The 26,560-nt window shown below is 57.3% G+C and overlaps 1 protein-coding gene across 2 annotated transcripts; it reads left to right on the top strand.

Annotated features, from left to right (window-relative positions):
* On the top strand, positions 1-26,554 carry Ints1 (integrator complex subunit 1). 2 transcript variants are annotated; one of them, XM_078023568.1, is made up of 38 exons: positions 1-233; positions 544-834; positions 3,759-3,955; positions 4,088-4,225; positions 4,517-4,676; positions 4,830-4,935; positions 5,039-5,225; positions 5,338-5,483; positions 5,571-5,712; positions 7,086-7,262; positions 7,863-7,971; positions 8,537-8,657; positions 9,212-9,289; positions 10,266-10,423; positions 10,836-10,932; positions 13,154-13,245; positions 13,387-13,447; positions 14,975-15,172; positions 15,497-15,626; positions 15,943-16,122; positions 16,199-16,348; positions 16,997-17,176; positions 17,257-17,361; positions 18,410-18,577; positions 18,678-18,789; positions 19,819-19,980; positions 20,612-20,758; positions 21,134-21,232; positions 21,448-21,572; positions 22,193-22,447; positions 23,053-23,212; positions 23,417-23,557; positions 23,878-24,055; positions 24,128-24,251; positions 25,012-25,142; positions 25,858-25,945; positions 26,027-26,253; positions 26,359-26,554. In XM_078023568.1, the coding sequence occupies exons 1-38, from the start codon at positions 176-178 to the stop codon at positions 26,525-26,527; spliced, it is 5,547 nt and encodes a 1,848-aa protein (XP_077879694.1). In that variant the 5' UTR covers positions 1-175; the 3' UTR covers positions 26,528-26,554. The 2 variants fall into 2 exon arrangements, with proteins under 2 accessions (XP_077879694.1, XP_077879693.1); XM_078023567.1 differs by having other exon boundaries at positions 4,830-4,936; positions 5,034-5,225.
* Positions 26,555-26,560: the final 6 nt, after the last annotated feature.

Here is a 26,560-nt window from a genome sequence, read left to right as displayed (position 1 = left end):
CCCGGAAGGTTGGTTTCTGGTTCCGGAGCGGCAGTGGCGGCGGGGAGCCCGAGTGGTGGGCTGTAAGCCACAGGTCGCGACTCTGGGCGGCCTTGCGGGCCGGCGGCGCCTGCGGCGTGAGGGGCGACGACGAGCGACCCAGCGACTTCCAGCCGAAAGGAGCGAGGGCGGCGTGATGAACCGGGCCAAGCCCACCACCGTGCGGCGGCCCAGCGCCGCGGCCAAGCCCTCAGGTGCGTCCCCTCCGCGGCCGGGGGCGGGGGGGTTCGGGTCTCCGCGGGCCTCGGTGGGCGACTTCTCGGGGACGCGTTGGGTCGGCGAGCCCGCGGCGTGCAGAGGCACAGGCCCTGGGACCTGACGGCCACCGTGGCCGGGTTGCCGCGCCTCAGTCCCTGTCGCAGTGACAGGGGGAAGCCGGACGTGTGGCTGGCCCTGGGACTGTCACCGTGGCCGCCCACGCCTGCTGCGCCAGCGGAGGACCTGGGGGCCGGCCTCCCCGCGCACCTTGGCTGACCGTCGCGCCATTCCCTCCCCTCCCCGCAGGCCACCCGCCGCCCGGAGACTTCATCGCTTTGGGCTCCAAGGGTCAGGCCAGCGAGGCCAAAGCCGCGTCCACCCTGCTGAAGCCCGCGCCGTCCGGCCTGCCCTCGGAGCGCAAGCGGGACGCGGCGGCGGCTCTGTCGGGCGCCTCGGCGCTGACCGGCCTCACCAAGCGCCCCAAGCTGTCCTCCACGCCCCCGCTGAGCGCCCTGGGGCGCCTGGCCGAGGCCGCGGTGGCGGAAAAGCGCGCCATCTCTCCTTCCATTAAAGAGCCATCGGTGGTGCCAATTGAAGGTAAGGCCAGGCGACAGGCTTCTGCAGAGTGATTCTCCAGGTGTCCAGGGAAGGCCACCTCCAGACATGGCATCGTCCATACCGCAGGGTCCTCTGGAGACGCACCAGGCAGCCACCCCGGAGGACCTGGCTCACTGTGGGGACCCCTGGCTCCCTTTGGACTTGTTCTTCAGAGCAGCTCCTGCGGGGGCAGTCTGCACCTGTGGGAACTGGCTCTTTCCTTTCCTTCTGACATCTGTTGAACATTCTTTGTGACAGGCCCTGTCCTGAGCCCTGGTAGGGGGAGGTGGACCGTAGGTAGTGACAGTCCAGGCAGCCTTCTGGCTCCTGTGACCTGGGAGCCCTTGATCTGCCCTCTGCTGGCCTTTCCTCCAGCTGCAGACAGGGGAGAGCCTGTCCCTCCCTTTGTCCAGCAGAAAGACAGCAGATGGCGTCCCTGAAGACAGAAGTCAGTGAGGACTTCACCCAGGCCTTTGTCCTCACGGGCACTTCTAACCTGGTTCACATCTAACGTCACCCCGCTTTTCTGCGTCACTTTCCCAGTGATCATTTTTTTGGGGGGGCTGTTACTAGGGATTGAACTCAGGGGCCCTGACCACTGAGCCACATCCCCAGCCCTGTTTTGTATTCTATTTAGAGACAGGGTCTCACTGAGTTGCTTAGTACCTCACCATTGCTGAGGCTGGCTTTGAACTTGCAATTCTCCTGCCTCAGCCTCCCAAGCAGCTGGGATGACAGGCATGTACCACAGCACTGGCTCCCCCAGGGATAATTTTTATTGGCTCTGTAGAGAAGAGCTGCGAACACCAGACCAATCCACGTCACTGAGCACGTAGCAGCCCATGGCTGACCTTGCTCTCTGTGTTTTTGTTCCTGTTGGGGATCTTTTTATCTTTCTTTCCTATGTTTTTTTTTTTTTTTTCCATGTTGGTATAGAGTATTGAACCTGAGTGTGCTCTACTGCTGAACTACATCCCCAGCCCTTTTTTAAAATTTTACTTTGAGACAGGGTCTCATTAAGTTGCTTAGGTTGACCTCGAATTTGTGATCCTCCTGCCTCAGCCTCTTGAGTTGCTGGGATTATAGGTGTGCACCACTGTGCCTGGCTGGAGCAATTGTTTAGTATGTTTTTGTAGATTTTAAAAAGAACAAGTGTCCTATTAGCTGTTTTGATGACATTTTTGTTACAGCTCAGCCACCATTTACTGTTGGTGTTGTGTGTAAGGTCCTGAGGGTTAGTGGTCTGTGGCCTTTGCCCTTAGGGGGCTTAGAGGCTCCAAGGGAGTTCTGAGGAGGAGCCAGCTTGCTACAGTGTGAGGGAGCCCCTAGCAGGTCCTGGGGGAGGGTCGATTGAAATGGAGGGTGTGAGCTCTGCAGAGCAGAGAGTGGAGCTGTACCAGGGAGCAGGGCTGGGCTGGTGTGGCTGGTGTGGCCGTCACACAATGGTGAGAGCCCAGATGACATTGTTGGTGGTGTCTGTGCAGGGCAGGTGGGGCCTAGAGTGGGTAGGCAGGATGACACTGGAGCTGTGGTGGGACAGGAGTGAGGCAGTTGCTTCAGACTCCAGCATGATGGGTGCGGTGAAGATGAGGTGGTAGCAGGTGGAGGCCCTGACTCGGCTGCAGGTCACTCTTGCCAGCGCTTTGTCATTAGCATTGCCTGTGTGATTCTGGAGATTAAGTAAGATAACTGTGAAAAGCGTGTTCCACAGGATAAAGCTCTCTGTGGTATCAGATGGCGTCAGCAGGCCGCATCCAGCTATTTCTGGGTCTGTATTGGAGCCCCTCCAAGGCTAGACCCTGTAGGATCCGCAGACCATCTGTCTGTCCTGCCATGTGCTGATCAGGTGTCAGTAAATGTTGCTGCACCTGGATGTAGACGAGTGCTAAACCTGCAGCCTCTAGGGGGTTAAAAACATGATCCTAAAACATGATCTTAAAAACCCTTGGGCTGAAATCACAGTGAAAACCAGGGGACACCCGGAACTGACTGATAATGAGCATCAGAGAAGAGAACATGGGCCAGAGCCCAGGCGCTCCTGAGAGGAACAGCCCAGGGACCCACGTGAGAGCATGCATGAGCCACAGGAGATGGGGAGGAGCCCTGGTGACAGGAGCAGTGGCCAGGGACACAGGAGGCCCGCTGAGTGAGGGTCAACACAGGCAGACCTGCGGGGAGGTGGGGTGGGGTGCAGCAAGGACTGTGGGAAGGAACCTGAGGTGGAGCCACTATCAAGGGAAGAGCTAGGCCAGGCACAGCGGAAGCCAGTAAGCTCAGGGTTCTGGAGGCTGAGACAGGGATCAAAAGATCGAGGCCGGCCTCAACAAGTTAGACCCTAAGCAACTTAGCAAGAACTTGTCTTTGTTTAATTTTTTTTTTTTTGGTAACGGGGATTAAAGCCAGGGATGCTTAGCCACCGAGCCGCCTCCCCAGCCGTTTCTATATTTTACGTAGAGACAGAGTCTTGCTGAATTGCTCAGGGCCTTGCTGAGGTGCTGAGGCTGGCTTTGAACTGGTGATCCTTCTTATCAGCCTCTCGAGCTGCTGGGATTACAGGTGTGTACCACCGTTCTGGTCCCCCCAAAAAGGAGAGAGAAGAGGCAGGTTGCAAAGCCATTAATTTGTAGAAAAACTATCAACATGTCTGGTGAGCAGAGACTGCAGCCGCGTGGGGCACTGTGGATGGAGGCCTGCAGCAACTTTGGGTCCCAACCTGAGCCTTGCTGTGTGGCCTTGATTGGCTGACAGGACCTCCGCCCTGCGCCCTCAGGACGGCTGTTGTACCAAGGTGGGGAGCTGTTCAGAAAGGATAGGACTCCGAGCTGACCATCTACTGGACTTTGATGCTTTGCTGGGTCCCTGTGGCTCTGAGGGTGACTTCAGCCCCTGGCCACGTGCTCTAACCAGACCCTCCGACTGTCCAGTACTGCCCACAGTGCTGCTGGATGAGATCGAAGCTGCCGAGCTGGAGGGCAACGATGACCGGATCGAGGGGGTGCTGTGTGGGGCAGTAAAGCAGCTGAAGGTGACGCGTGCCAAGCCCGATAGCACCCTGTACCTGAGCCTCATGTACCTGGCCAAGATCAAGCCCAACATCTTTGCCACTGAGGGCGTCATCGAGGTGAGGACTGGCTGGCATCTCCTCCCTGGACCCCCATTGCCTCCACCTGAGCACTGAGGACTCGATGTGGGCACCAGAACCTGTGCCTCCTCTGAGGCCCGGGTGGGCACCCTGACCTGAGCCTCCCTGCAGGCCCTGTGCAGCCTTCTGCGGCGAGATGCCTCCATCAACTTCAAGGCCAAGGGGAACAGCCTGGTATCTGTGCTGGCCTGTAACCTCCTCATGGCCGCCTATGAGGAGGATGAGAACTGGCCTGAAATCTTTGTCAAGGTCAGTCACCTTCACTGGGGTCTCAGAGAAGCTACTTTAGTGGTAGGGAGGCCTGGGAGGGAGCAGTGGAGGCCCAGCAGAGACGTGAGCAGGAGAGAAGCAAACGGAGGGAATTCCCTGGAAGAGGCGTATCAGATGGCCCCGGGGGTCTCACCACTGTCCCTCTTGCACTGAGAAGCCTTGTGAGGGCACCCACTGGGCAGCCGTGGGGCCTTCAGGGAAGCGCACGTTAGCAGTGGGGGCAGGTGGGGCCCCGTGGCGGGCTGGGCCTGAGAGTGTGGTACTCTGCAGGTGTACATCGAAGATTCCCTGGGAGAGCGGATCTGGGTGGACAGCCCTCACTGCAGGACATTCGTGGACAACATCCAGACGGCATTTAACACCAGGATGCCCCCCAAGAGCATGCTGCTGCAGGGGGAGGTGGGGCGCAGCGGGGGAGACCTTGGGGCTGGTAAGAAACTCTGGGGCCTGTCAGGGACAAGCACAGGGTGTCCCGCCCTGGGAGAGGGCTGAGGTCACCTCCCTCCATCTTCAGGCTTAACTTGGGTATTGGTGGGGAATGGGTAGAAAGTGGGCCTCATGGGGCTGTCCATGGTCCATGCAGGGAGCAGCCCGCACCCCTCCCTCACGGAGGAGGAAGACAGCCAGACAGAGCTGCTGATAGCCGAGGAGAAGCTGAGCCCTGAGCAAGAGGGTCAGCTCATGCCCAGGTAGGTGGCTGCATGGCCGGGCCTTCCAAGTGAGGTGGGAGGCATGTGGGGTAGGTGTCCAGAGGATGGCTTCCTCCTGGCTTTCTTCCCCCCTCTGGCCTAGGTACGATGACCTCGCAGAGAGCGTGGAGGAGTATGTCCTCGACATGCTACGGGACCAGCTCAATCGGCGCCAGCCCATTGACAACGTCTCCAGGAACCTCCTGCGGCTACTTACCTCCACCTGCGGCTACAAGGAGGTGCGGCTGCTGACCGTGCAGCGGCTGGAGATGTGGCTGCAGAACCCGAAGGTGGGCACCATGTGAGGCGTGTTCCAGGGCAGACCCATGTGGCGGTGCCTTCCCGGGGACTCCCTTCAGCTGTTGCTGCGCACCCAACGGTTCTTCCCCGGCCTCCTCGCAGCTGACCAGGCCAGCCCAGGACCTGCTGATGTCCGTCTGCATGAACTGCAACACGCATGGCCCAGAGGACATGGATGTCATTTCTCACCTGATCAAGATCCGCCTCAAGCCCAAAGTTCTCTTGAACCACTACATGCTCTGCCTCAGGTGTGTGCGGTGGGCCGGTGGAAGGTGATGGGGCAGGTGGGTGGTCTGGCCCGAGCCCCTTCCCACGGACTTGGCGCTCGTGTCCAGGGAGTTGCTGAATGCCCACAAGGACAACCTGGGCACCACCATCAAGTTTGTGATCTTCAACGAGCTGTCTAACGCCCGCAACCCCAACAACATGCAGATCCTCTACACAGTACTGCAGCACAGCGCCGAGCTGGCACCCAAGGTAGGAGGCTGGCTGCCTCTGCTCCGTCCGGCCTTGAGCTGGACTCTGCTCCTGTCCACGGGCTGTGGGGCTCCAGCCTGGAGAGGACCCCTCTACGGCCTGTCTTCTCATGTGCTTGGATGAGGATGGGTGGTTTGGTGGTGCGGTGTGGGAACAGGCTCCCGGCTCTGGGAGTGGGCAGGAGCTGTTCTGATTTATTTGGTTCCATGATGCTCAGGGCCCACTTACATCACGCAGGTACCCCACCACTGGGCTACACCCTCAGCCATTTTTTTTTTAAATTTGAGACGGGGTCTGGCTGAGTTACCCATGCCGCCTTCCAATTCGCTGTCCTCCTCCTTTAGCCTTCTGAATTGCTGGGATTACAGTCACGTGCCACATGCCTGGCTTGAGTTTTTAGATCTCATTGAGTTTGACTTCTAATCTTTCCTTGTAAACTGAGATGTGATTTCTTTCCTTTTTTGGAGGGGGTGGGTACCAGTGATTGAACTCAGAGCCCCATCCCCAGCCCTATTTTGTATTTCATTTAGAGACAGGGTCTGACAGAGTTGCTTAGCGCCTCACTTTTACTGAGGCTGGCTTTGAACTCACAGTCTTCCTGCCTCAGCCTCCTGAGCCACTGGGATTACAGGTGTGCACCACCATGCTCAGGAAAATGTGATTTCTTGAAGGAGCAGCACTGAGTTCTTAAAAAGCCACCAAAGTTTCTAGACCAAGATCCAGGCCAAACTTCCTCAGCAGAGGTTTTCCCCAGTTCAGCGGGAGTCTGAGTCGCCCTGTGGTGCTGCCTCGAGTCCTGGCTGTGGGCTTCCTGGTTCAGTGTCTCCTGGGCAGGGAAACCCAGAAGAGTGGTTTGCTCAGAGTCAGGCTTTTAAGCAGCTTGGTTGTGTGTTGGCCTCCTGTTATTTCTGATGACCAGCTCTTGATCATCTTCGCAGCCCCACATGAGGAGAAAAGCGAGGTGGCTCATTCAGACCTGCACTGGGGTCTTGGTTTCTTTGTTGAGGTGGGAGGGGGCTTGGGGAGCTTCACTCCTATGGCTTTGCTGTCATCTGTTAACTACTCCACCCCTCAGTTGACAAGCTTTGGCTTCCGAGAGCCAGGTGCCAGGGATGCAGTCCCTGCACTCAGAGCTCAGCCATGGAGGGGAGACCCCCATGGCCCAGGGACAGGCCTGTGGGGTCTGCTGTAGGCCCTTCACATGTTGACCAGCCTGGTGGTGCCTCGGGGAGCCTGGACGTGTGTTCTCCTGGCTTTTTGCTGGGCTGAGAGGTGCTGATGGCAGGCTTGATAGAGGAGATAGGCTGGTGGCAAGGGTACCTGTCCTGGACGGCCACTGTTCACAGCACCTCACATGGCTTGTCTCTGGCCAGTTCCTGGCCATGGTGTTCCAGGACCTGCTGACCAACAAAGATGACTACCTCCGGGCCTCACGGGCCCTGCTCCGGGAAATCATCAAGCAGACGAAGCACGAGATCAACTTCCAAGCTTTCTGTCTTGGGCTCATGCAGGAGCGCAAGGAGCCCCAGTACCTGGACATGGAGTTTAAGGTGCCTCCCTTTCCTAATGGGTTTGCATGCTTCTCTTTCACTCTGGGTCACATTCAGCCATCTCTCCTCGTGGGTGTACCAGCAACCAGGCCAGTCTAGCACGCTGGCTGCGGCCAGTACAGCAACGGCACCAAGTCCCAGAGGGACGTTTGGCTCCATCTCACGTGGGGACTGAGAACGCACTGACCATGTGCCGGAAGTCACCCGCCTTGGGCTGGGTGCGCCAGAGTTGTAGCTGGTGCCACCAGGGAAGCTGTGCGGCAGCATGAGCAGGGACAGGGCATTGCAGCCATTGGGGTGGGCAGTCTGAGGATATGGGGGGCTCATGCTGGATAGGAGGAAGTAAGGTATAGGTCAGGGAGGATTCCAGGGCCCAGCTGCTGTGGCTGACCTTCCAGGGTCTGACCAGGCCTTGTTTAGTGGCTCTTAAGTCCCAAGACTTGCTCTTGCCAGGCCCTTTCCTAGCACAGCAGTCTCGGCTTGCTCTGGATCCACTGTCTTCAGCTACCTGTGTACGTCTGTCTGTCTGCTTGTGGGTGGTGTGGGGCTCTCGGGTGCAGGTCCTCCCAGGATGCGAGCCCTGTGGTCCTGTGCTTGCAGGAGCGGTTTGTGGTTCACATCACGGATGTGCTGGCTGTGTCCATGATGCTGGGCATCACGGCTCAGGTGAAGGAAGCTGGCATTGCCTGGGACAAAGGAGAAAAGAGGAGTAAGGCTGTGGGCAGGCTTGGCCCTGCTCAGTCAGAGGTCTCGGGCCAGGCGCTGAGGCTGTCCCTTGAAAGGCCCAGCAGAGGGTAGGGAGGGAGGGTTGTTGTCATGGCCCTTGGAGGAGGCTGAGGGAGCTTGTGGAAGTGGCTGTCCCTCTGTCCTGCCTGTCTGGACTGGGATGACCTGCCCCTGCACTGCTGTGCCACATCGTCTGTACACCCCAGTTCTGGGACCACAGCTGGAACTTCCAGCCAAAGACAGGGAGGGAAGGAGGGAGAGGGCCAGTGAGCTGGTTTGCTGGAGGGCCTGGCCATAGGGGCCCGAAGCAGCTGACTGAATGAGATTGAGCGAGGCTACAGTCCCGGGGTCTCTGGGCCCCTGGGGGGTTGCTGGACTCCCTGGAGCATTATCTCAGCAGACAGCCGCCTCCTCTGTGCTCTTCAGGGTCCCTCCAGCCCTTAACTCCAGCCTCCATCCTGGGACAGGCCTTGGGCTATACCCTGGGCGTGCTCGCTGCCCCCTGGGCCACTGCACACACACCACACCACTAAACCTGTCCCTCTTAGACCTTGAAGTGCTCCGGGCATTCCAGAACCAGATTGCTGCAATCCAGCGCGACGCTGTCTGGTGGCTTCACACGGTCGTCCCTTCCATCAGTAAACTTGCCCCCAAGGACTACGTGCATTGGTACGGGCCCTGTGTTGTTGTGCAGCCACCTTCCCAGCAGCTGCTGACTCAGGAGCTTGCAGGAAAGGACCCTGTCCCCTCTGGATGTGACTACCAGCTGGCCCCAGTCTTTTCAAGAGCCAGACATAGTGGTGAACAGCAGCACTCCCTCAGCCAAGGAGGCAGGGTCCTGAGTGTGTTAGAGCTGGGCACATCTCTCTCTGGGGGAGGTGGGGGCCTATAAGCACTAGTGGGGGGGCCCACGTAGCCGCGAGCCACCTATCTGCTGGGATCCTGTAAACTGCTCCTGCGTTCAAGGAGAACCACGTGAGATAACTTCTGCTTCAACCAGTGGATGTGATTTAGAAAGCTTGAGGAGAGAGGAAGGGTCCCCACTCAGTGGTTGTGATGTGGCTGAGTCCTCTGGGCATCTCCAGGGGACAGCTTAGGAGCAGTCCCTGCACACTTTCCAGTCCATACCTTTTGATTGAGTTGAGCCTGCAGGGGACCCACTAGGTGGGGTGAGTGCCCTGGGCAGCTGCTTCCTGACTGACAGCGCTTCTCTGCCTCCGCAGCCTCCACAAGGTGCTGTTCACAGAACAACCAGAGACCTACTACAAATGGGACAACTGGCCACCTGAAAGTGACCGCAAGTGAGCAAGCCTGCAGGGCGGGGGCTCTTGTGTGCTTCAGGCCTGAGGAGCTTCTGGGAGTTTGGCCGTCTGGGGCCCACTGTATGGAGCCACTGTTTGTCCTTAGTGGCCCCATCCCATCCACCCTGCAAACCACTGGTGTCTGCAGAGCCCACCCCCCCGCCACCCCCGCTCCTGAATAATGCTTTGCATATCTAGACGGCTGTGTGCCAAGTTAAGAATCAGGACGGTTATTACTGAGGAACAGAGAGAATGAATGTCAGGAGTGACTAAAGTTTTCTTTCACACTCTTGATAAGTATATTACACTGTAAATGGCTTAATTTTGTCCCTTCTAGAGTTTGACATTTGGTTTTAGCATTGTCTCTAAGAGGAATAATAATAGTAAATGTGATTCAGAGTAAAATGTGTAATACACACCCACACACATACACATATAATACTTTGATAGTCATTATATCTATTAGAAGGTGCATGTTGCACCGATGGAGTGACCCTTACCATGTCTGAACAACTCTGCGTTCATTCCTATGGCTTTGTCTTCTTGGGGCTCCACCAGGGTCTGCACCCATGGTACCCCCAAACTCCTGCCTCTTGGACATTCTCTGGGATGTCCATAGACACCTTTCTCTACACACACACACACCCGTTCCCCACACTCACTCTTTGCCCTTGGGTGCTCCCAAACAGCCACAGCCACTGCCCTTCTTCACTCAGCTGTTCTGACTGTCCCCCTCCATGCTGCTGGTCACCCTGCATGCTCTGGACCATGCAGTGTGGGTGGCAGCCAAGGCCTTGGAGGAGGGTGGGTAGCTTCCTGTTCTCTTCTGTCCAGACAAGCCCGCCAGCGGCAGCTCCTGCCCTGCCAGGGCTGGGGAGGGTGGGCTGCTGCCCACTGGCCTGAGGCCTTGACGCCTGGCCTCTGTAGGTTTGGGCTGGGCCCCACGAAGCCCAGCGTCTCCCTCTGCTGCCCACAGCTTCTTCCTGCGCCTCTGCTCAGAGGTGCCCATCCTTGAGGACACGCTGATGCGCATCCTGGTCGTTGGGCTGTCCCGGGAGCTCCCGCTCGGCCCTGCAGATGCCATGGAGCTTGCTGACCACCTGGTGAAGCGGGCTGCAGCTGTGCAGGCGGATGGTAAAGCCCCTTGGACTTTTCTGTGGTCTTTGTCCTGGGCCCCCACATGCGACAGCCCCCACACTATACTCCGCCCCCACCCTGCAGAAGCCCGTGAGAGGATGCCAGTGCACATCCCTGCGCCCTGCAGCAGAGAGTCTGCTCTGCCTGGGTTGCACACCCTCTGGGCAGGCTGCACTGCTGTCCAGGATAGTCCTGGCTCCCCAGGTCCAGCTGTGACGCCCTGACCCTCCCTTCCCCTCCTTGAGCCAGGCACCTTGTGTCCTGTCATGTGGTACCTGGGTCACCTCCCATCCCGCCCTCAACCCAGAGTAAGACCTGTCTTCTCACTCTGATGCCCCAAGGCTGAGTCCTTTGCCCGATGCCCAGAGCGTGAACTGAGTGGGCTTCTGGGTGTGGCTTGGGGTTTCAGATGTGGAAGTGCTGAAGGTGGAACGGATTCAGCTTATCGATGCCGTCCTGAACCTGTGCACCTACCACCACCCTGAGAACATCCAGCTCCCTCCTGGGTAAGAGCCGGAGCCCCCACAGCCCAGCCCACCCAGGAAGCCTGTCCTCAAGACCTGCGGGGTGGGGTGACCTCGGTTTTCCCATTATTGCTGGGTGTGAGTGGTAAATTCTGTTATTCTCTTTAATGTCTCTTATGCTTGCTTTTTTTGTGTTAATGTGTGAATGCTTTATTTCTTAGACAGCAATGAGTTTGTGCTTTTTTAGTTTATTATTTTTCCTTTTTTTTGGAGGGGGGGGACTGGGGATTGAACTCAGGGGCACTTGACCTCTGAGCCACATCCCCAGCCCTATTTTTTATTTTATTTAGAGACAGGGTCTCTCTCAGTCGCTTAGCACCTCACATGCTGAGGCTGGCTTTGAACTGTGATCCTTCTGTCTCAGCTTCCTGAGCTGCTGGGATTACAAGTGTGCACTACCATGTCTGGCTTAAATTTATTTTTTGACTGGTCCATAAAAACTTGTCACTGTTTCTTCATGGTGAACATGCTTCACTTACTAGCAGCTTCGCAGAGAGCACAGTTCACATGCACTTCATGTGCTTAAAGAATTGATAAGTGTTTAGCATGTCCACAGGTTGTGCATCCTTTGCTGCAATCTAACTAGAACATTTTTGTCCCTCAGAGAAGCTATCCCCCAGATTTCCTCCCAGCAACCAGCCATCTGCTCTCCTATCAGTTTCCTTTTGGGGCACTTCATGTAAATGGAATTGTATAATGTGTGGTTTTTTTCCTTTTTTTTTTTTGTACTGTGGATTGAACCCCAGGGGTTCTTAACCACATAGCCACATTCATAGCCCTTTTTACATTTTATTTAGAGTCAGGGCCTTGCTGAGTTGTATAGGGCTTCATTAAGTTGCTGAGGCTGATCTTGATCTTGAGATCCTCCTGCCTTAGACTCCGAGTGGCTGGGATTACAGGTGTGCACCACTGTGCCCAGACACTATATGCTTTCTGTGACTAGTTTCCTTTACCCTTCAGCCTAATGTTTTCAAGGTTCATGTATGTTGTAGCGTGCACTGGTACTTGGTACTTTCTATACATGACATACTATTGCGTGGAGAGTACCACGTTGTCCAGTCATGGGCTGGTGGACCCTTGGATTGTATTCACTGTTTGGCTGCTGTGAGGATGCTAGGAGAATGTTAGTGAGCAGGTTTTTGTGTGACTGCATACCTGGCAGTGCACTTGCTGGTCACACGTTTGACTTGGTGGGGGAGCTTCCAGGCTTTTCCACGGCAGCTGCATCATGTGACATTCCCACCAGCTCTGTGTGAGCACTCCAATTTTCCACTCTGGCCAACATGGCTGCCTGTCATTCTTTGCCATCCTGGTGGGTTTGAGTTGGCGTCTTACTGTTTTCATCTGTATTTTTCTGATCAGTGATGACACTAAACATCTTCTCATGTGTTTATGGGTTGTTTGTAGATCTTTGAAGGAAGGTCTATTCAAATCCTTTTCTGACTTTTTAATTGGCTGTTGAGTTTTAAGAGTTCTTTATCTATTCTAGATTCTGGACCTTCATCAGGTCTGTGCTTTGCAAATATTTTCTCTGATTCTGTGGCTTGTCCTTTCATTGTCCTTCAGCTTTGTTGTTTTTCTAGGTGGTTTTGGCTGTTCTGAGTCGTGACATTTCCATTTGATTTTTAAGATCAGCTCATCAGTTTCTGCCTAAAAAATAACAGTACTCAGTCTTCCCCTGCATGAACGTGGGCTTCCTGTTATCTAGGTCTTTAATTTCTGTCAATCATGTTCTGTAGCCCTCCTTAGATAAACCTTAAGTGTTTTTCTTGGAAGTTTGTGCCTAGGGGTTTTCTTTTTTTTTCAGCCTATGACTGTGGAGTTTTTCTCTCACTCTCTTTCTTGGACTGTGGTGTGTGTGCTCCATCATCATTGTTCCCATTACATGGGTGGGAAACTGAGGCTTAGATAAGTCCCAAGGCCCAGGGGCTCAGAGCTGCCGAGAGACAGTGGGCTTGGTCCTAGTGTGCCCTGCAGTAGGCTCTGAGTAGTGGCGTGTGCTTGGTCACAGGCCTGTGGTGTAGACAGGTCTGCTGGAGTATGAATTCCTATAGGGGAGTTTTTGAGGCTCCACCATCAATGTCATCTAAAGCAGTGCCCAGCTGGTTGGTCACAGCCTGACGTGCCGGGGCTACCCTGGTGTGGCCAGTTCTCTTCTCTGGGCTCAGGCAGCTAAACCGCTCTGACACCATCCTCCTTCCAGGTATCAGCCCCCGAACCTGGCCATCTCCACGCTCTACTGGAAGGCATGGCCCCTGCTGCTGGTTGTGGCTGCATTCAACCCGGAGAATATCGGTGAGCTGTCCTGGCTGTGGGCAGACCTGGCTGCGGGTGGGCAGCTCTTCCTTTGGGGCATCTGTGTTGGGATTTGGGCTAGAGCCCCGAGAGGGACTAGAGGAGGAGCAGAGATGGCCACACCTGTGTCCTTGCCCGTAGGCCTGGCTGCCTGGGAGGAGTACCCCACCCTGAAGATGCTCATGGAGATGGTGATGACCAAGTGAGTGGGCTTATCTTGCTGGTGGAGGGCAAGCAGAGGAGCAGGGCCTGGACTCCAGAGCTGCACGGCCTTGCCCCAGTTTGTTGCACCTGCTAGTGATTCCCTGAACTCCAAGTCCAAGTCTGTTGCGCATTAGTCTCTTCCTTACTGGGGGTGGGGAGGGATGGGGTGGCAGTGTAGCTCCGGAGCCAGGCAGTTTCGGGGAAGCCTTCATGGAGGGTGGCAGGGCCCTGCCTGGCACATTCTGGGCAGCATGTGTTCTGCCAGTGGGAGCAGAGAGCCGTCAGACCAGTGGACGCAGATTGGAGGCAGGGACTGGGCATACCAGGTGGGTTTTGGCAGCTGTAGCGTGGCTGTGCTTGGCGTCAGCACAGGCATCCTCCTCCCTGGACAGTCAACACAGTGTCAGCAAGAGGGGCCGGCCACTGCACGGACTGTAGCTCGGTGTGAGTTGTGCCCTTATAGCCAAGGTGCCCAGACAGGCCAGGGTGAGGTATTTCTCATGCCAGGTGTCCAGTGTAGCCCGGTGAGGTGTGTGTTGCAAGGGCAGTTGTCCAGGCTGGGATGGAGCCTGACACTGTGGCATTGTGGGGACCTGGCGTGTGTGTGTGTGTGTGTGTGTGTGTGTGTCTGTGGCACTAGAGGCACTATGGCGTGTGACTGGTGTTGAGGGAACCAGGCATTGTGGGAGTTAGCTTTGCGTGTCACTGCTGTGTGGAGGTAGGGTGTGTGTGCGCGTGTTGCTGTGGCATGAGCACTGGGTGTGTGGAGCTGTGGCAGCTTAGGAACCTGGGTGTATGTGTGGGGGGGACTCAGGTGTACGTGTTTTATATGGTGGGGGCTGGGTGTGCGTGGCTATGATTTTATAGGGGCTGGTTGTCTGTGGCCTGTAGGGCTAGATTCTGGCTCTAGTGTCATGTGGACTGAATGTTTGTGGCCATGGCCTTGAGCTGGGTGTCTCTGGCCTTGCTGTGGCAGGGGCTGGGGTGTGTGTGTGACTGGAGTGGTGGGGGCTGGGGGTGTGGTCTTAAACTGGAAGGCGAGCTTCTCGTCTTCTGCTGAAACTGAGCGGTAGACGGAAGGTGGGGTGTGGTGAGGGGTGGTGAAGTGAGGAGTAGACCGAGCTCAGGAGGAGATACACAGGAAGATGGATTTTGAAACATGAAAGGACATGAACAGTTAGTGCTTCCCCAAAAGCTGTGCTTGCCTCTGGAAGCAGGAAGTTCTCCCCCAACCTGAGATTCCCAGGGTCTTAGAATACCAGTCTGTTTGGTTCCTGGTATTGAACAAGGATCCTGGCATGGCAGGGCATGGCAGAGTAGGTGTCCTGGAAGAGACCATGGAATTCTGACATGGGCTGGACTTGGAGCTGGGATGGCTCTTGGGCTGCAGTGAAGTGGTGGGTGGGCTGCTGGGGCCTGTGGTTTCTCAGGTGCAGGTCTCGTGAGAGTCCACCCTGTGTGCACGCATGGTCTGGCAGAAGCGAGCCTGGCAGGGCAGGGCAGCAAGACCTCTCTTGATCCCCAGTAACTACTCCTACCCGCCGTGCACCCTGACGGATGAGGAAACCCGGACAGAGATGATTAACCGGGAGCTGCAGATCTCCCAGCGGGAGAAACAGGAGATCCTGGCATTTGAGGGGCACCTGGCCGCTGCGTCCACCAAGCAGACCATCACTGAAAGCAGCAGCCTCCTCCTGTCACAGCTCACAAGCCTGGATCCCCAGTATGGCCCACTCTCCACCCCTGTGTCCCAGGCCTGGCGTGGTCTGTTCTGCTGGGCAGGCGGGCAGCTTGGGTGGGAAGAGGCTGGAGGGCTGGTGGAGCCGACCGCACCACTGAAATGCCCCCTGCATCTATTCCTATGTCATAGGCTCCAGAGGGAGCCTGACCAGGGACAGCTGGGTTGAGGTGTCACAGCAGTCCCAGGGTCTCAGCTGCCCCCAGCAGTGGGACAGGGAGGCTGGGCGCTCCTTGCCTTACCTATCAGTGTTGCTGGGGACACGTTGTACATGTAGCATTCTGACACTCTTGTTCCTGTCACCTTCAGAGGGCCCCCTCGGAGGCCTCCTCCTCACATCCTGGACCAGGTGAAGGGTCTCAACCAGTCCCTGCGCCTCGGGCACCTCCTTTGTCGCAGCCGCAACCCAGATTTCCTCCTCAACATCATCCAGAGGCAGGTGAGTCTTACCCTGAGGAACAGGAGGCCCTGGAGGGAGGAGAGCTGGGGTGGGTTTGGAAGATAGGCCTCAGTGGTACCTGGCAGTGACTGTCATGGCCGGAAGAGGGGAAGCAGGTGCATCTGGGATTCAGAGGCATGTGAATTCCAGGTGAGCAGATGGCACTGATTTCAGGTTGGAGCTGGCTATGCCTCCTGGCAGGTCTGCCTGTGGCCCCAGGGGGCTGCTCTAGGAATTGGGGTGTTGGTGGGGTAAGTGAGGGGGTCGCCCAAGCTTGGTCACGAAGGCGTTGAGTGGGCTGCTCTTGTCCACCCAGGCCTCCTCGCAGTCCATGCCCTGGCTGGCCGACCTGGTGCAGTCCAGCGAGGGCTCCCTGGACGTGCTGCCCGTGCAGTGCCTGTGTGAGTTCCTGCTGCATGACGCTGCCGACGACCCCGCCTCTGGGGAGGAGGAGGACGAGGGCGAGAGCAGGGAGCAGAAGGCCAAGAAGCGGCAGGTAGGTCCCTACCCACTGTGCCCCATTGCGGCTCTTCAGTCAGCCGGGTCCTCTGAGATGCCCTCTCGTCCCTCAGAGGCAGCAGAAGCAGCGACAGCTGTTGGGCCGCCTACAGGACCTGCTGCTGGGTCCAAAGGCTGATGAGCAGACCACATGTGAGGTGCTGGACTACTTCCTGCGGCGTCTTGGCTCCTCGCAGGTGGCTTCCAGGGTTCTGGCCATGAAGGTGAGAGCCAGGCCAGGGCCTCTGGTCTCCGCACAGGCTCTGTCACTGTCCTGCTCTGGTCTTGATTCTCGTTACCCACCCTTTCTAGACCCTTTCCTGGTTGCATGTAGAAGGGACAGATGTCACCAGCACAGTTTGGAAGAACCAAGGGGCCTTGGTTGCCTTCTGGTGTTCCTTCTCTGGGTGGTGGCATGGAGAACTAAGAGTGACTTAACAAACCACAGCTTCTTGTCTTTAAAAGGTATTGAGCTGGGGCTGGGGCGGAGCTCAGAGGCAGCGTGTGCCTAGCATGTGCAGGGCCCTGGATTCCGTCCCCAGCATCAGTATTTTTTAAAAGGTATTGAACAAAAGTGTTTTGAGCCGGTGCAATGGTGCCCACCTGTAATCCCAGCTACTCAAGATGTTGAAGCAGCAGAATTGCAAGTTCAAGGTCAACATGGATGACTTATTGAGACCCTGTTTTAAAATTTAAAAAAAAAAAAAGGCTTTGAAGGAACCAGCTGGAGTTATTTTTCTTTCCTTAATCCTGACTGAGTCTGAAGTTCTGTGTTCTCTGTGTGGGGCTTTGAGGGACATGTGTGCTGCCTGAGAGTATCTGGGCCCACCAGGTGCTGGCACGTGGTTTGACCCAGCTCTGGGTGTTCACAGGGCCTGTCGCTGGTACTCTCAGAGGGTGGTCTGCGGGACAAGGAGGAGAAGGATCCTCCCATGGAGGAGGACTCAGGGGAGGTGGATGCGCTGCAGGGCTACCAGTGGTTGCTGCGGGACTTGCCCAGGTTGCCCCTGTTTGACAGCGTCAGGACCACCACAGCCCTGGCACTGCAGCAGGTGAGGGCTGTGCCTTGGCTGTGGGTGGGCGGGGTCGGCAGCACTGCCCCAGGAGCTGGCTTACACACCTCCCTCCCCAGGCCATCCACATGGAGACCGACCCCCAAACTATCAGCGCCTACCTGATCTACCTGTCCCAGCACACGCCGGTGGAGGAGCAGGGTCCACATAGTGACCTGGCCCTGGTGAGAGGACGGGGCCAGAGGTGCCAGACTCTGGGTCTGAAGTGTCCACACCCAGCCTGTTCCCCATGGCCTGGTGCCACGGGGAGGCATTGAATGGCCTTTGTGGTTACCACAGCTATCTCTGAGTCCCCTGTAGTCCCTGCTCCCTTCATGGAGCATTTTTTTCCCAGACTGAGCAGGGCCTTGGTTGTGGGGGTGGGGCTGGAGCCAGGAGTTGCCTCCTGCTGTGCCAGGCTCTGGGGGTAGCTTGGTGGTTGGAGGACGACCTCACATACCACCCACTGAGGACTGTCAGAGCCCTTGGTGCCACCTGTGCCTTCCTTAAACCATCATCTCTTCTTGACTTTGCTTGTCCTAGTAAAGCAACCTAAGCACAGGGTCACAGGCTTGAGGCTTGGTGAGATGAGTGAATGAGCAGTGAGTAGGTGGCAGGGTCACTGGGACAGTGGGTCTTCTGCTGCCAGGGTTCTTTGCAGGGGGCTAAAACCCCAGACCTGGCCAGCCCAGTAGCCTCTGAGGCCTTTGTCCTCTGAGTCCAGTCCAGTGTCTGGCTGCATGGCCCACGGCCAGGCTTCTTGGCATTGTTGACGAGTACAAAGAGCGTATAGACGGGTTGTGACGGCCTTTTCCTTTTGGCCATGGAAAGCACATGTCTCTGCTTCCATGGGTGGTGTCTTTGACCCATTCCTCCCTGCCCCTTCCTCTCCATGCTGTGGCAGACTGAGGGCCATAATGTCATTTTCAGGACCAAGGCATCCTCTTTGAGTGCCATGCTCTTGTGGCTCTCCCTCCCCATTGCTGCGCCCTGTGTGCTGTGTCCCACTGTGGTGGAGTGAGGGCCTGTGGCACTGAGGGCTGCACTTCTTGCCATCACCAGCTGGTGCATCACTGAAGATGGCTGCAGTGCTCCTGGTGGGGCTCACGATGTGACTAGTGTCACTCAGTGATGTGGCCAGTTTATAAAAGCCTGCCCTTCCCCTGGCTGTTGGGTGGTGTGCAGGGAGGAAGGGAAAGGAGGTGGAACCTCTGATGGCTATTGTCTTGCCAGGATGTGGCCCGGCTTGTTGTGGAGCGCTCCACCATCATGGCGCACCTCTTTTCGAAGCTGTCCTGCAGCGCTGCCTCTGACGCCGTGCTGGGAGCCCTGCTGTCTGTGTTCTCCCGCTACGTGCGGCGCATGCGCAAGAGCAAGGAGGGCGAGGAGGTCTACAGCTGGGTAAGGTGGTGCTCAGCCTTGGTCCCCCCAACCCTCTGAGTCACCAGTCCCCCCCCACCCTCTGAGCCACCATTCCCCATTCCTTGTCCTTTCCCCACAGTCAGAGTCTCAGGACCAAGTTTTCCTGCGCTGGACCAGCGGGGAGACTGCTACCATGCACATCCTTGTGGTCCATGCCATGGTCATCCTGCTGACGCTGGGCCCGCCTCGAGGTGAGTGAGGCAGCATGTCTGTCCAGGCAGCTCACAGCCTTACCCAGTGGCTATTTGTCCAAGGTTTTCTGCTTCTGGTCAGAATTCATGGGGAGTGGGAAGAACTGCTGTGCCACCCGTGACTGTGAGCAAATCCCCTTCACCACTTTGCCACAATATTTTTTGTAAATTGGAGATGTTGCTGCCATTCCCACTTGTGTTAGAGCATGCTGTGGAAGCAGGCGGGGTCCTCAGGCAGTACTTGGAAACTCTGAGCCCCTGAGAATGAGTGCCTGTGCTGAGTGTTGTTGTCAGAGTTTCCACTCCCCCACCCTGGACATAGGCCTTGTCCCTAGGGGCTAGGAGGCTGAGCCAGTGAAACCGGGTTTCTCTACATAAAGGTGCAAGCATTAGTTTGCCCAAATGAGCCCGGGTCCTCATGAGCCCATGTTTGTGGCCTGAGGACTTGCTGGCTGTGGGCAGAGCCTGTGACTAGAGCCCATGTCCAACACCTCTGGCTGGCTGCCACAACTGCACCATTACATACCTAATGATGCCTGAAGGGCACAGGACCCCCTTGCATGTGTGTAGTGGTGGGCTCTGCCAGAATGGTGACCCACTGGGAGGGGGGCGAGGTAATCACCCTAGGTGTATGGCCACTGTGTCACCTTAGGAAAGGCTAGCCTGTATAGTTCCCATGGGCTCTGTGGAGGCTGAGGTCCGATGGCACTGGCTCAGCCAAGCAGCTTGAGCCCAGAGGACATGGCTGTGGTGGGGCTGTCTCTTGGCATGTGTCTCCTTACCTGTGAGTGGAATAAAGCCAGGATGCTGGCCCTGCAGCAGGCAGGAGGGTTGAGTCAGCTAATTCACACCAGTGTCTGGCACTGTGCTCATCTGCATTGGAGTCTCCTCTGTTCCCCCAGAGCCTCACTTTCCCCATAAGGAAAACTACCCTGGGTGGTCGGGCGTTCGTCCAGCCTTGGCCTTTGGTCCTTCTTGAGGGCAGGGCTCTTTGGTTGAGGAGGCTGCTTACCCGTGTCTTTCCTGAAGCTGGTGATGGCGAATTCTACGAGCTGTTGGACATCTGGTTTCCAGAGAAGAAGCCACTGCCCACTGCCTTCCTGGTGGACACATCAGAGGAGGCACTGCTGCTGCCTGACTGGCTCAAGCTGCGGATGATCCGCTCAGAAGTCCCTCGGCTGGTGGACGCTGGTATGGGTGCAGGCTGGGCTTGGAAAGGGAAGCAAATTAGGGTCCAGCCTCGCACCTGCTGCCTGTGAGCCTGGCATACTCCAGGGGCCTCTCAGACTTCAGAAGGGCTCCCATGAGTACTTGTGGCCAGCAGGTGCTTACTGAGCTCTGGCGCAGCTCTGGGCTGCCCCTGCCCACAAGGTCAGAAATCAGTCCTGAGAAAGAAATGAAAGCAAGCAGTTGGGGATTGGGAGGGGAGAAGGGAAGGTGGTGCAGGGTTTGTGCGCATCAGGCAAACTGCAGGGGAGAGTGGAGGGCCCCAAGAGGGACTGACGAGGGTCTGGCCAACGCAGGTCTATTGACTGGGACCTGGGCAGGGCAAAGGGACTTTGGTGAATTCGCTCAGGAAGCCCATTGAAAGACACATGTTGAGGAGCCTTGGACTCCTGTCAGCTTGGGGAATATTGGTGACGGCATCACCGTGGCATGAAGCCAGTGGCCTGCCTGCAGTTGTGGGGGGGCACCCAGCTCTGATGCTGCGAGCCTTTCCCGCATCTGCCAGTCACACCTCCAAGCTGCCTTCCAGGGTGGGGGGCCTGGGTTCGGGAGGACTCCACGCTTACAGAGGGGGTGCTGAGTGAGCATCCCACAGCCCTGCAGGACCTGGAGCCCCAACAGCTGCTGCTCTTCGTTCAGTCCTTTGGCATCCCCGTGTCCAGCATGAGCAAACTGCTCCAGTATCTGGATCAGGCAGTGGCCCATGACCCCCAGACCCTGGAGCAGAACATCATGGACAAGAGTAAGCATCAGAATCCTGTTGGTCAGCAGATCCTCATTGAGTTCCCTGGGGCTGTGGGCAACTAAGGGACTGGGGAGCTGCAGGAGGTGGGATGTGGACAGCAGGTGCTGGATCAGGAGCCCAGTGAGGCTGGAGTGGCAGGAGAGCTCTGGCCTCGGCACCAGGTACCGCTTGGAAATTGTTCTGAGGCTAGAGAGAGCTGCCGGGGACACTGACTGACCTTTTGGTGGGAAATCTCATAGCTCACTTTTGCAGTCCTCAGGCTGCTTGCTGGACCCTGCTGGGCCTTCACATGAGAACTCCAGCCAGAGTCCTGTGGAAAGGGCAGTGTTTGCTCCTGTCCATGCCTGGATTTTACCCATTTCTGTTCTGCAGATTACATGGCTCACTTGGTGGAAGTGCAGCACGAGAGAGGCGCCTCGGGAGGGCAGACCTTCCATTCCCTGCTCACGGCTTCCCTTCCTCCCAGGCGAGGTACTGGGCCCTCCTGGCCACAGATTCCCACGCTGCTTCCTTGGTCAGCACTGGCTTCTGGCCAGCATAGGGTCCCTGTTTTGGATCTTTGTGGGACCTTGGTGCCAGCTCTTCTTTCTGATGATGCTCTCTGGGTGGGACTGGCCTTGGTGTGCAGGGATCCCTGGCTACAGCTGGTCATAAAGTTTTCAGACGTGATGTTCCCTTCCCTGTAGACAGCACAGAGACACCAAAGCCAAAGAGCAGCCCTGAGCACCCTCCAGGCCAGGGCTGCACTCGTGCTGGGATGCAGGTCCGGGCACTTGGCCCTGAGGACGACTTGGCTGGCATGTTCCTACAGGTACTGGCCCCACTGTGCGAGGGTCCCTTACCACCTCACTCAGTGATGTGTGTGTGTGTGCCCACTCAACACGTGCTTCTCACATGCACGTGCCCTCTACTTTCACTCTCAGGTAGATTTCTGGGGCTCAGATGTGCGGGAGGAGAGGGAAGAGGAGCCCTGTTCTCACTCTGCTTCTGCCATCCTTGCAGCTTCCCCCCTGCCTAGCACTCTGGTTTCTCCTTGAAGCCAGGTTTGCAGGACTCACCTGAGGTCTCACTGCTGGTGCTGTGTCCCAGTGTGGTTCCCACCTGTCTCACTCCTCCCTTTTTTTGGGAGGAAGGTGCTCTGGGGGTGGGACACAGGGGCTTGTGCATGCTAGGCAAGCACTCTGAGCCACACCCCAGCCCTGGAGAGCCTTGGGCACTTGGCAGGCTCTGGATACCATTGTCCTCCAAGGGAAGCTCCTGGGGATGTCGAGTTCCTCTCCACAGGCCTGAAGAGCTTGGGCCCCTCACTGTGCACAGTTAGAGCCACACATGAACAGGGATCCAACTAAGGGCATGGCTCTGACACGGGAGCCTGTGAGAGTCCTCAGTCCCACCTGCTCCTCCTCCTGACTCCCACCCCTGCTATTCCAGATCTTCCCGCTGAGCCCAGACCCCCGGTGGCAGAGCTCTAGCCCCCGCCCTCTTGCACTGGCGCTGCAGCAGGCTCTGGGTCAGGAGCTGGCCCGAGTCCGCCAGGGGGACCCTGAGGTGCCAGGCATCACAGTGCGCCTCCTGCAGGCCATGGCTACCTTGCTAGGCTCCCCGCACGGTGGGGCCCTGGCCATGGCCATGCACCGCAGCCACTTCATGTCCTGTCCGCTGATGCGCCAGCTCTACCAGTATCAGGTACCCGGGTGTGGATGCTTCTGGCAATGGAGTGAGGGGAGGGATGACTCAAGTGTCGGAGGACAAATAGATAGAAGCTCCAGGCCCCACTCAGGTCTGCTAGAGGCCCAATGCCCTCCCAGCACATCTGGAGGCTGCCTGTGTGGGCTTTGTTCCTGGTTCCTGTGTGCACAAAGCAGGCGCTCCAAGGCATGAGGCAGAGGCCCCTCTCCTTACTGAAGATGAGGGAACAGTGATGGCCCCCTGTGCACACTTCCAGTCCCGGTCCCCCCCGGGCCCAGTGGTCTCGCTGGCCTGCCTCTGTGCACACATTTATGTCTGAATGTTTACTTCCATTCCTTTCCCCTGAATCCCACGAAAACAAGTTGCCAGCAGAAGTAAGGCCCCACGAGGTCATCCTGGCACGTGACAGGATGCGCTATTCTGAGTGGCAAATGTGTTGATGTTGGGCCAGCTGCAAGGGACCAACTCCTGTGGGCCCCACCCTGGCCCCAGCCTCATGGCCCTTTTTCTGGGCTTTGGGTTCCTTTGGGTTCCTGGCCCTGTGCAGGATCACTGTTGTCCCTGGGCCAGTGTAACCCACAAGTTGCCGGTTGTTCCCCCAGCGCTGTGTGCCCCAGGACACTGGCTTCTCCTCCCTCTTCCTCAAAGTGCTAATGCAGATCCTGCAGTGGCTGGACAGCCCTGCTGTGGAGGAAGGGCCCCTCCAGGCTCAGCTCAAACTGTTTGCCACCCAGTACTCAGCAAGACGCAGGATCAGCGATGGTAAGAGTGGGAGGGAGTGGCAGGCGCCCAAGATCCCTGGCGGTGGCTTGGTGTGAACACATGTGGCCAGGCTATTGGGGAGCAATGTGGGTTCCCTGAGGGAAGATTGAGCCTGCACGTCTTGGGGGGCCTCCTGGATGGGATCCTGGGAGGAGCCAGGACAGAAGTCAAACGTCCCCAGTAGTCACATGGGCTCTCCTATAGTGCGAAGCGGGCTCCTGCATCTGGCTGAGGCCCTGAGCTTCCGTCGTGACTTAGAGGTGATCAACTCCACTGTGCGGGCTGTCATTGCCACCCTGAAATCTGGGGAGAAGTGCAGTGTGGAGCCAGAGCTCGTCAGCAAAGGTACATGCTCACCCAAGCCTCCACCTGCCAGCCACGGGCAGACCCTGTCTGGACGGCTCCCCTTGCTGCAGGTGGAGACCAGTAGTGATCACTTGGTGTCATCCCTGGAAGGTGTCCATAGAAGTCCTCTTCCAGTGCCCAAGTGGGGCCTCTGGAGAATGACAACATGGCATGGTGTCCCCAGGAACCCCTGCCCCCCCAGGCCTGCTTGTGCTTTGCCATGGGCACGTCCTGCATGTGCTCACTCATACCCCGCCTGGGCTTGACACTCAGTGGTCTGCCTGCCAGGGTGAGACATGATATTGCTGTCCCTCATGCAGTCCTTCAAGGTCTCATCGAGGTAAGATCCCCCTATCTGGAGGAGCTGTTGACAGCACTCTTCTCAGCTACCATGGGTGCCACTGGTCCGAGTCCAGCCTCCAAGGCCATCGTGGTGGTGAGCTCCTTGCTGCAGGAGGAGGAGCCCCCTGTTTCTGGGAAGCAGGACACAGATGACAGGTGAGCCAGGAACCATGGCCAGTGGGTGAGGAAGCCCTGGTGGTCCTTTTCTGAGTCTCTTCCTTCCTGTAGCCTGGAGACTGTGTGCTTGGGACCCTCATCAGGGCTGCTGGTAGACTGGCTGGAGATGCTGGACCCTGAGGTGGTCAGCAGTTGCCCCGACCTACAGCGGAAATTGCTCTTTTCACGGAAGAAGGTGACAGGGCAGTCCAAGGGCAGAGGGTACTCTGGACTCCTTGATTGCATGGGGGAAAGATTCTGGTCTGGAACAGTGAGGTAGCCACCAGCAGCCCCTCCACTCCAAGAACTTGCATCCACTTAGCCCCAGAGGAGGGATGTGGTCGGTCTAGTCCTGACCCTCTAGTCCCACACCAGGTCACGTGTCCCCTCAAGGCCAACACTGGTGACCAGATCCGGTTCCAAGGACAGGTGGGAGGGGCTTGCCAGACTTTGTGGACCAATGGGCCCAGGTCTTTCCAGGGGAGCACAGAGAATCTGTGGTCAGCAGAAGGGGAGCAGCGTGGGACTCCTTGGTGTAACTGGAGCCCGGCACAACCCAGGGAGACCAGGGCCCTCTGTGAGGGGTGACAGAGCCTGAGTGCTCTCCTGTGTGGAGAAGTAAGGAAATGGTGCAACTGATCTATTTGTGGGCAATGACCACTGGAGTCGGCCACCTGAAGTGCTGTGGCCAGTGGTCTTTTTGGCAGGAACAGCCAATGCTGTTGGGTCACTTGGCCTGTCTCCTTACCAGGCCTGTGCAGTGGACAGAGTCCCACACCTACGGGGTCTGCTGAGCTCCCTGGGCTGGTGCTCAGGGCTGCTTCCTGGGAATGCTTCAGGTCTTATTGGAAATGTCCTTGTGCATGTTCCTGGGTGGCTTCTTAGGACTTTCTCAGCTGATCTGACCCAACAGCTGGTCTTAGCTCAGTTGGGACCATCTCATTCTTCTTCCCTAGGGCAAGGGTCCTGCAGGTCCCCAGGTGCCGTCCTTCCGCCCCTACCTCCTGGCCCTCTTCACACACCAGTCCAGCTGGTCCACACTGCACCAGTGCATCCGCGTCCTGTTGGGTAAAAGCCGGGAACAGAGGTGAGGCCCTTCTGCATCTTGACCTTGTACCCCCTGGGCGGCCCCTTGGCCCTTCCACGGGCACCATGTGATGGCTGTGGGGCTTGTGCTGATATCCCTGTGCTGAGAGCTGTCAGCTCAGCTACACCAGGTACAGCACTCTGCTGCTGCCTCAGGTGGATCCAGGCTCTGCACTGAGGGCCCCAGGGGTGTCTAGCCATCACCCCACACCCAGTGCTGGAATTCCTGCTCCTTGCCTGGGCAGCACCTCTGTAGTTGCCCTTGCTCCATGGGGCACGAACGTGCTGTCATGGCTACCTTGCCCTCACCAAGGATGCAGGCAGGCTAGTCTCCTCAAGTGTTGTCCTTGGACCATGTTCTTCATCTGTGAAAAATCCAAGTTACTTGTCCAGGCTGGGCTACCAAAGTGGGGTATGAAAAATCTGTGAGGTGTAGCACCCCACAGTGCCAGAGCCCAGCCTGCCTGGTGGTCCCTTGGCAAAGCTGTGGGGTGGGCTGGGGGAGCTCACGTTCCCTCTGTGGGATGTGCTCTTGGATGCCTGGCTCAAGGCCATGGGAGGGAGAGGTTGGGATGCCATCTCCTCTGACCAACTGGCCCCTGACCAGCAGTCTCTTCAGAAGGGCCATGGGGGTTCTACTTGGAAGCTCTTACCCTATGTTCCCTGGTTGGTTTCAGAATTTTCTCATGCTCAGCTGGATTTCGGTTTCCTCTCAGGTTTGACCCCTCTGCCTCCCTGGATTTCCTCTGGGCCTGCATCCATGTCCCAAGGATCTGGCAGGGAAGGGACCAGCGCACCCCACAGGTAGGCCATAGGGGGCAGCCAGCCTGTGGGGTAGGTTGGGATGGTGTATCCTGGGGCTGACTGGCTTGCACTTGGTTGTAGAAGCGGCGGGAAGAGCTGGCACTCCGTGTCCAGGCTCCAGAACTCATAAGCCTGGTGGAGCTGATTCTGGCTGAGGCAGAGACCAGAAGCCAGGATGGGGATGCCACCGCCTGGACTCTTATCCAGGCCAGACTGCCCCTGCTGCTCAGCTGCTGCCGTGGTGATGACGAAAGCATCAGAAAAGTGACAGAGTACCTAACAAGCTGCATCCAGCAGTGGGGGGACAGGTGCCTGAAGCCCTGTGTGCCCTGGGGGTGTGATGGAGTGAGTCCAAGCCCAGGACCAGGCTTAGCCCTCACACGCCCCAGCAAACCCTGCCTGATCTCTTCTAGTTTGCTGGGCAAGCGCTGCCAAGACCTGCTCCTACAGCTCTACCTGCAGCGGCCAGAGCTCCGGGTACCGGTTCCTGAGGTCCTGCTGCAGAGTGAAGGGGCCACTGGTAGCAGCATCTGCAAGGTGAGCTGGTGCTTCCTGCTCCCTGCCTTTCCTGAGCAGCCCTGACCAGAAAGGGAGGACAGAGGCTGTCAGTCTAGG

Source organism: Ictidomys tridecemlineatus, chromosome 10 (assembly GCF_052094955.1).
Source record: "Ictidomys tridecemlineatus isolate mIctTri1 chromosome 10, mIctTri1.hap1, whole genome shotgun sequence".
Lineage (NCBI taxonomy): Eukaryota > Metazoa > Chordata > Mammalia > Rodentia > Sciuridae > Ictidomys > Ictidomys tridecemlineatus.
This window is presented reverse-complemented; position numbering and strand designations above follow the sequence as displayed.

What these genes read in the sequence shown, in the direction of transcription:
- Ints1 (XM_078023567.1), top strand. Translation starts at nt 176, where the DNA reads ATGAACCGGGCCAAGCCCACCACCGTGCGGCGGCCCAGCGCCGCGGCC. An exon ending in TTCCCTTCCTCCCAGGCGAG is followed by an intron (nt 21,233 to 21,447) that starts GTACTGGGCCCT and finishes CCTTCCCTGTAG; the next exon opens with ACAGCACAGAGACACCAAAG. An exon ending in TGCTCTTTTCACGGAAGAAG is followed by an intron (nt 24,252 to 25,011) that starts GTGACAGGGCAG and finishes CTTCTTCCCTAG; the next exon opens with GGCAAGGGTCCTGCAGGTCC.